This window comes from Cucumis sativus, chromosome 6 (genome assembly GCF_000004075.3).
Source record: "Cucumis sativus cultivar 9930 chromosome 6, Cucumber_9930_V3, whole genome shotgun sequence".
Classification (NCBI taxonomy): Eukaryota; Viridiplantae; Streptophyta; class Magnoliopsida; order Cucurbitales; family Cucurbitaceae; genus Cucumis; species Cucumis sativus.
The window spans coordinates 3,048,100-3,054,892 of record NC_026660.2 but is presented as its reverse complement, the minus strand read 5'-3'; the positions used below and the strand labels follow the sequence as shown (position 1 = coordinate 3,054,892).

Here is a 6,793-nt window from a genome sequence, read left to right as displayed (position 1 = left end):
GAGGAGAGGCGTGACCATTAAGAATCAGAAGTCAAAATTTGAAACTATATGATATGATATCATACGATTTCCAAACCCCAATAATCTTTGTCGCCAATCACAAAAGTTCAATTCCCACTTCTCAATTCCAACACCCATTTCGATGCGTAGCTTCCAATTTCTAAGTTCCTCCATCTCATAAGTCATACCCCAATAGACTAAAACGTCTATTTATGCACAGAGTGGAGTGAGGAAGCAAATGTTCTCTTTTCCTTTTCCAACAACAGCTTGGAAAAGTCAGCATAAATTCGCATTCAAACGGCTGCAATCATTCCTCTTTAGGTTGGGAACTCTTCTCATCCCTTGAATTTCACTACCCATCTCTTGTTTTCTCAAATATAATTCTATTCCTTTTATCCGAATACTGAATTGTTGGATTCCGAACGAAAGCTCCATCTGGGTCTGTTTGAGTTGTCCTCTTATGCACTGTTTTTCTTTCCCTCTTTTTTTTTCTTCTTGTTAGTTGGGTTCTGTGACTCATCACTCAATTTTGGTTTGTTCTCATCCGGGCTGTGGGATTTGTCTGTTCTAATCTTGTTTGAGCGTTAAAAACAAGAAGATAATGAGGAGTTTCAAGAATTTTTGCACGAAAAAGACCGTAATCGGTCTTGGGTTGGGACAATTTCTCTCTCTCCTTATCACTTCCACTGGTTTTGCATCCTCTGAACTTGCTAAAAGAGGTACATTCTTCCTAATTTTCTGCATCTTTTTGTTGTTTATTGTTTTTTTTCTATTGAATTTTCATGTACTTTTCTCAGTTGGGAACATGAGGCTTCTGTGCATTATAATTAATTTTGGTTTAAACTTCAACTTGTTTGTGAAGAACAGAGAGTTCTACCAAGTGCCATTGGAAGTCTTTGCTTTCCACTTTATATGTTCAAAGTTTTACTAAACGTTAAGAACATATATAAAGTTTCAGCTTAAGTTTTTTAATTTATTGATATTTTAATAGTTTTTGTTTTGGATTTTATGAGTTAAATTGGAACTCGATCCCACACATCAAGGGACATTCTTTAATATACCATAATGTATTAGTTATTAACATTGTCCTATTGTGCAGGAATTAATGCACCAACATCACAGTCCTTCATAAACTATGTCCTCTTGGCAATTGTCTATGGAAGTATAGTGCTCTACCGTAAGAAAGCACTCAAGGTGATTATGATTCTTTTTTTATTGGATTTCTTAAAAACTGATCCATTGGCTAAGTTGAACAATTGAATGTTTCTCATATTGTTGATGAAGTTTATGAGACTAAGTTTTCTGAATGTTTTTCTTGCTTCCTATTTCTCAACCCGCAATTCAACATACAATCATTTAGCATAATTTGTTTTCATGCCTCCTTTTTCCATTTGGTCACTTCGGACTTTTTTATACATGTAGATTAAAAAAAGTTCAAAATATTGAATCAGAGTACTTGCATGACACAAAGCATGGTATGGTGATGCTACCTTAAAAATCTAAAAAGTTCATTTTATGCATAAAACTTTTTAAGTTGTAGATATAAAAGATCAAATTTTCTCACCGTTTGTCTTTCTTTTTTGGGTGTGAAGTACAAAGATAACTTTCCCTGAAAAGGAGGTGATCTGGCCTTGTTTTACCCTATGCGTCTACCTTGTTTAGTTAGATGGCTAAAGGTGGCTGTCACATGTTATAGTGATTTAGTTGTTGAAGTAGAGCTATGAATTGTTGTGTGATCTTACTCATATTTGTTGAACTAGGCTTGAGTACAGCCATTGCTATTTCTTTGTCTTAAGTAGAAGCGACTGATAGTGCCAAAATAGTACTGAATTATAAGAACATTGAATCATAAGGTGACATGGGACTTGGGAGAAGTCCTTAATCTATTAGGAGTAAAACGTTTTTCACATAAAGATGTTAGAACTGCGTGTTGTTTTTTTTTTATATGCAGCCGATTTTAGTTTCTTTTGCTAACTCATAGCAATGATGTGTGAATTTCTTACTTGTCTTGTTTTCAAATATTTCAGGCAAAATGGTACTTCTACATACCACTAGGATTGGTAGATGTAGAAGCCAACTACCTTGGTACGGATATTTTTCTTGTCTTACTGGTTTTATTCTTTGAGAAATATTCTAACGAAGCTTTATATGACATGAGGATAAAAACCTTCTTCCTTTGTGTTTTCCTTGTAAAAGAGTATTTTTATGAACATTCTCCAGTAATCATTGGTCAAGAATCATGAGCATAGCCTATAGAAGCTTTATATATGTGGGTTTTGATCTTTTCTTTCATAATACTATGCTAACTGTTTGATAATGTGAAACTGGTGTTATTCTTATGTGAGGTGCAGTTGTGAAGGCCTATCAGTACACATCTCTAACAAGTGTCATGCTGCTGGATTGTTGGACAATCCCTTGTGTTATGCTGCTAACCTGGCTTTTCCTGAAAACAAAATACCGATTCAGGAAAATAGCTGGTGTTGTTGTTTGTGTTGCCGGCCTTGTCATGGTCATCTTTTCTGATGTTCATGCTGGTGATCGAGCTGGTAATGAAACAGGCCCCTTTATGCTCTCATTGGGTCATCCCTTACCCTCTAACTTGGTTTTTTAAGACATTTCACTATATCCATATGCATGGTCATGATGAACTTTGCAAATTGATATTTCCTTGTATTTACGTGCACCAATATGACTTGCAGGAGGCAGCAGCCCACTTAAGGGGGATGCTCTCGTCATAGCTGGTGCTACCCTTTACGCTGTTACTAATGTCAGCGAGGTAAAGATACATTTTGAAGTATTACTTTTCCCTTACTGGTAGGGTCAAGATATTTGATGACTGGGTCTCTCAAGACTTTTGGGACATTAATTGTTATTGCTCGCCTACTTGCGTGTCTTAGTTTGTGATATACAATTATTACACACTTTCTAACTGTCAATTTAACTTTCTGGTGAAGGAATTTCTGGTGAAGAATGCTGACAGAGTGGAGCTAATGGCTATGTTAGGTATCTTTGGTGCCATCATCAGTGCAATCCAGATGTATCCTTGGGTTCATAACTCATAATTGTCTTAATGTTCTTTGTTTTTTTTTTTTTTACCCTAGATTTTCTCTTGTTCAAAGAAAGAATTCAAGTGCAGACTCTCTATGGTTCAATATTGCTTTTGATCTTTTGTTCTAAGAAACGTCACATTATAAAATAGGCATTAAAGTAACTGCTGCTTCTAACTTTTTTTTTTGAAAAAAAAAATGTGTACGATGTTCTCCTTGACAGTTCATTTAGAAGCATAATTGAGCGCAATGAGTTGAAAGCCATTCGATGGACAGCCAAAGCAGTAAGTCCCTTCTCTCTCTCCCCCTAGCCTACAAACAACCTCAAATTGTCACACAGCATGACATCCCTCCTTACAAAATTATTTCGTAGGGAAAATGTTTTTTTGGTTAGAAAAAGGTGAGGTTTTCTTTAGTGATATCAAGGTGAAACAAAAATTTTGTGCCAAATGTAAAAATGGGGGGTGGCTGGAATCAACTCAAAACAAGCCATTTGAGTTTCATTCCTCCTTCCGTAACTCTTACGAACCCAAGCCATTAAATCAACGACTTTCTTAACTTTACATAACTTTAGATATGTACTACATGGATTGAGTTCCGATGTTAATCTCTCCTAGAATTTGACATTCTGATGTGTAACAATTGTTTTCATCTTATTTCTTTCAGGCAATTCCTTTTACTGGATTTTCTGTGGCTATGTTTCTGTTCTACTCGTTTGTCCCAATACTGCTTCAGGTATGGGTCAGAATATTTGTTTATGTTGTCTAGTTCTTTTCTTTGCAAGAAAGAGGACAATGTAAGATGTTTAATCCAATATAATGCAAGTTGATAGCTGAATGCTAATCATTGTTATCACGTCAAGTTGTAATCTTTTTAATTTTGTTATACACCATGAAGAAAAATTGTTTATAAGAACTAGATGTATATTACTTAGTTTTGCTTTAATCGTCTGATGTTTTGGTTATATAGATGACTTCTTTTTTTCACTCTTTATGAGAGTACACTGTTAGGTTTTTCTTAATCCTTGCAAACAGAAAAACCCAACAAATATCCAAAAACAGGGGAATAGCCACCCCAATCTTGTGATATATTGCAGAGAAACTAAATTACAAGCAAATAAGAAAGCTCCAGGATCAGGATATAAGAACAATGCAATAAAGAATAGTTTATTGGTATTTTAGATCTATAGCATATTTTATGTTAGAAATTGGTTCTAAGCATATGTATCTTTTGCAGATTAGTGGATCCACAATGTTGAACCTGTCTCTACTAACCTCAGACATGTGGTCAATTGTGATTCGCATTGTTGCTTATAATGAAAAGGTCCGTGATCATTTGTCACCATCATGGTGCACTTTCATGACTCGTATTCGGTGTTTTGTTTGTCTAAATCAAGTCATTTTCTGCAGGTTGATTGGCTTTACTACTTGGCCTTTGCTGCTGTTATCATTGGGCTCATTATTTATTCAGTGTATGTAATCTCTCTCATTTTACATTCTCTTTCGTTTACTTCTCTTGCAAAATGCTCGTAAAATAAGCATACATATTGCTCGGGAAGTGTCACTTGAACAATCCCGGGGTTGAATCATAGTTCCATTTCCTTTAGAGTATGGAGTGTTGTAAGCTGATGACTGGAGTGGATGATGAAGTTATTATATTTGGGTTGTGTTAGATGTATATTGTAATATAACATGAGAATCAGCCATTTTCACAAAGTAAGTTGACATACTAAATTGTTTGTTGCTCGGACTGCGTCGGAACTTCCATTCCATCCGAAATGTAACTATTTATTTAACAGACAAAAAACATGAAGAACAGCCATCTTACCTACTGCATATTTTGTTGCCCTTTCTTTTGTATAAAGTAATTACTGCTTAAGCATTTTTCGGCCGATAGCTACATAGATCGCCATTGCCTTTTGTCCTTGTTGATTGTGGCTACTATAGTTTTATACACGTCTGCTTGTTTAGAGTACTGTGATTCTTGGATATGTTGCTCTCTTTCCATCTTAGCTTAACTTTAATCTCTATGTGCAGGGGTGAGAAAGAAGAAGAAGATCAACTTCAAGCTAATGTTGGTGACGAAGAAGCCGAGCATGAAAAACGTCCATACAAGGAATGCCCATCAAGAAACCGGGTACAAGGAATATCAGCCAGCAGTTCAAAGATCTAGGATGGTAGAAAAAAAAAAGAAAATCTTAGGAAGAAATAAATATTTTGCTTCCTAGGATGAATTAGGAAAGAAGTATCTTATTCTTATCTAATCCCCATTTAGAGTTTGCTTATTTTTTGTTGGCCTTTGGATGGGGTTGTCATTGCTCAACATCCCATTGCTCATTGCTAACAATCTGGCTAAGTAATTATTGATGAAAGCTTTGATTTTCTGTTGTGGTCTGAAATTGAATTTGTCGGTTAATTAAATATGTGCAAGTTACAAAAACCATACTACAAAGTAGAATGATGATAGTTGTACTTGTAACTGCACCCTCAACTTTCAATAACTATTAAGTCCCTAGACTAAAATTAACCATCAAGCTTACAATAATGTTGTACGTAAGTTTGAGGGTTTAATTTCAAATTTTGAATAAGTTTGAAGACTTCAATTTTAATTTTGAAAATTTTAAGGGTATAATTGCAACTATCAACATACTTTATGGATGTTTTTTGCAATGTAAATATCATATGAAATACCAAGGATATAAATGAAACATAATCACCACAAAATGGCTACGAAGATATGTGTAGCAGAAAACATGATCAATTTTACCATAATTGTATCTAATCCTATTAGAAGTTAACATGTATTACTACCCTAATTAAAATTAAATTAGAGTTAAGGAAAACATACCTTTGAAGCATTCCATTCCTCATGATCTCTTCACAAACACGAATTCAAGACCACCACTAGTATTGACCTGCTATCCTCTAGACTCAGAATTGAGTTGTGGGACTTGTTAGGAGAAAGAGGAAGAGAAGGAAATTTGGGAGAGAAGTAATCAAAATCACTTAGAGGTGTAGGTTTTTTTTTTTTAAAAAAAAAACAAATTGTGCTTTTTAAAGTGAAAAATTACAAGAACCACTAAAAGTCTTCGACCTTTAACATAATTATACACAAAAATGCATGTAATTAGTTCACCAAAACACAACTTCTCACATTTCACTAACCATTAGTGGAATTTAGTGTATTAGGTGTCTACATCTCATGTAGCCACTTATGCTACTAAGAGTTAGTGGCCACTAAAAGTTAGTGAGATTATTCAACAAGATGTTGGTTTTTCCCACAATCTTTAATCAAATGGCCAAAATGACTATTTGACCTTCAAGTCAAAGTCAAAAGTCAACATTGACTTTTTACCATTTTGTTTGTCTTGACTAATTCCGATCTTATGAGCAGAAATCTGCATTCATATTTTAATATTTTAATACAAAGCTTTATCTCTAAACTGATGATCGATCATTATATCACATATATTTGTCAATTTCTATCTTCTTACCCAATTTGAACTATTTGAACTAATCCAACATACTGTTTTAAATTAATTTCATATGAACTAGTAAGATAACCTAATGGACCTATAAATCATGGGCTCTAACGATTCGAGATTAATTGACCAAACTCTTTTAGATCGAGATAATCATTATTTGTATACTAACGAGTCATTTCGCTAAAGTCTCGTAGTTGTACTCCCCACACCTTTTTTTTTTACATATTGCGAATATGACAAATAATTAGTGATATCAAATGAC

At 34.4% G+C, this 6,793-nt stretch overlaps 1 protein-coding gene across 2 annotated transcripts; it reads left to right on the top strand.

Moving 5' to 3' along the window:
• Positions 1-5,501, top strand: LOC101220907 (solute carrier family 35 member F1). Of its 2 annotated transcripts, XM_011658226.2 has the most exons (12): positions 1-321; positions 503-719; positions 1,100-1,194; positions 2,028-2,085; positions 2,352-2,546; positions 2,700-2,776; positions 2,955-3,037; positions 3,280-3,331; positions 3,714-3,782; positions 4,284-4,370; positions 4,457-4,518; positions 5,084-5,430. In XM_011658226.2, exons 2-12 carry the CDS (start codon positions 602-604, stop codon positions 5,217-5,219), a joined length of 1,032 nt encoding a protein of 343 aa, XP_011656528.1. In that variant the 5' UTR covers positions 1-321; positions 503-601; the 3' UTR covers positions 5,220-5,430. The 2 variants fall into 2 exon arrangements, with proteins under 2 accessions (XP_011656528.1, XP_031743416.1); XM_031887556.1 differs by having other exon boundaries at positions 1-719; positions 5,084-5,501.
• Positions 5,502-6,793: the final 1,292 nt, after the last annotated feature.

Excerpts from the sequence above, each read along its gene's own strand:
- LOC101220907 (XM_031887556.1), top strand. The coding sequence starts at position 602 with ATGAGGAGTTTCAAGAATTTTTGCACGAAAAAGACCGTAATCGGTCTT. Across the intron at positions 720-1,099 it reads CTCTGAACTTGCTAAAAGAG|GAATTAATGCACCAACATCA; the intron begins GTACATTCTTCC and ends CCTATTGTGCAG. Across the intron at positions 4,371-4,456 it reads TTGTTGCTTATAATGAAAAG|GTTGATTGGCTTTACTACTT; the intron begins GTCCGTGATCAT and ends CATTTTCTGCAG.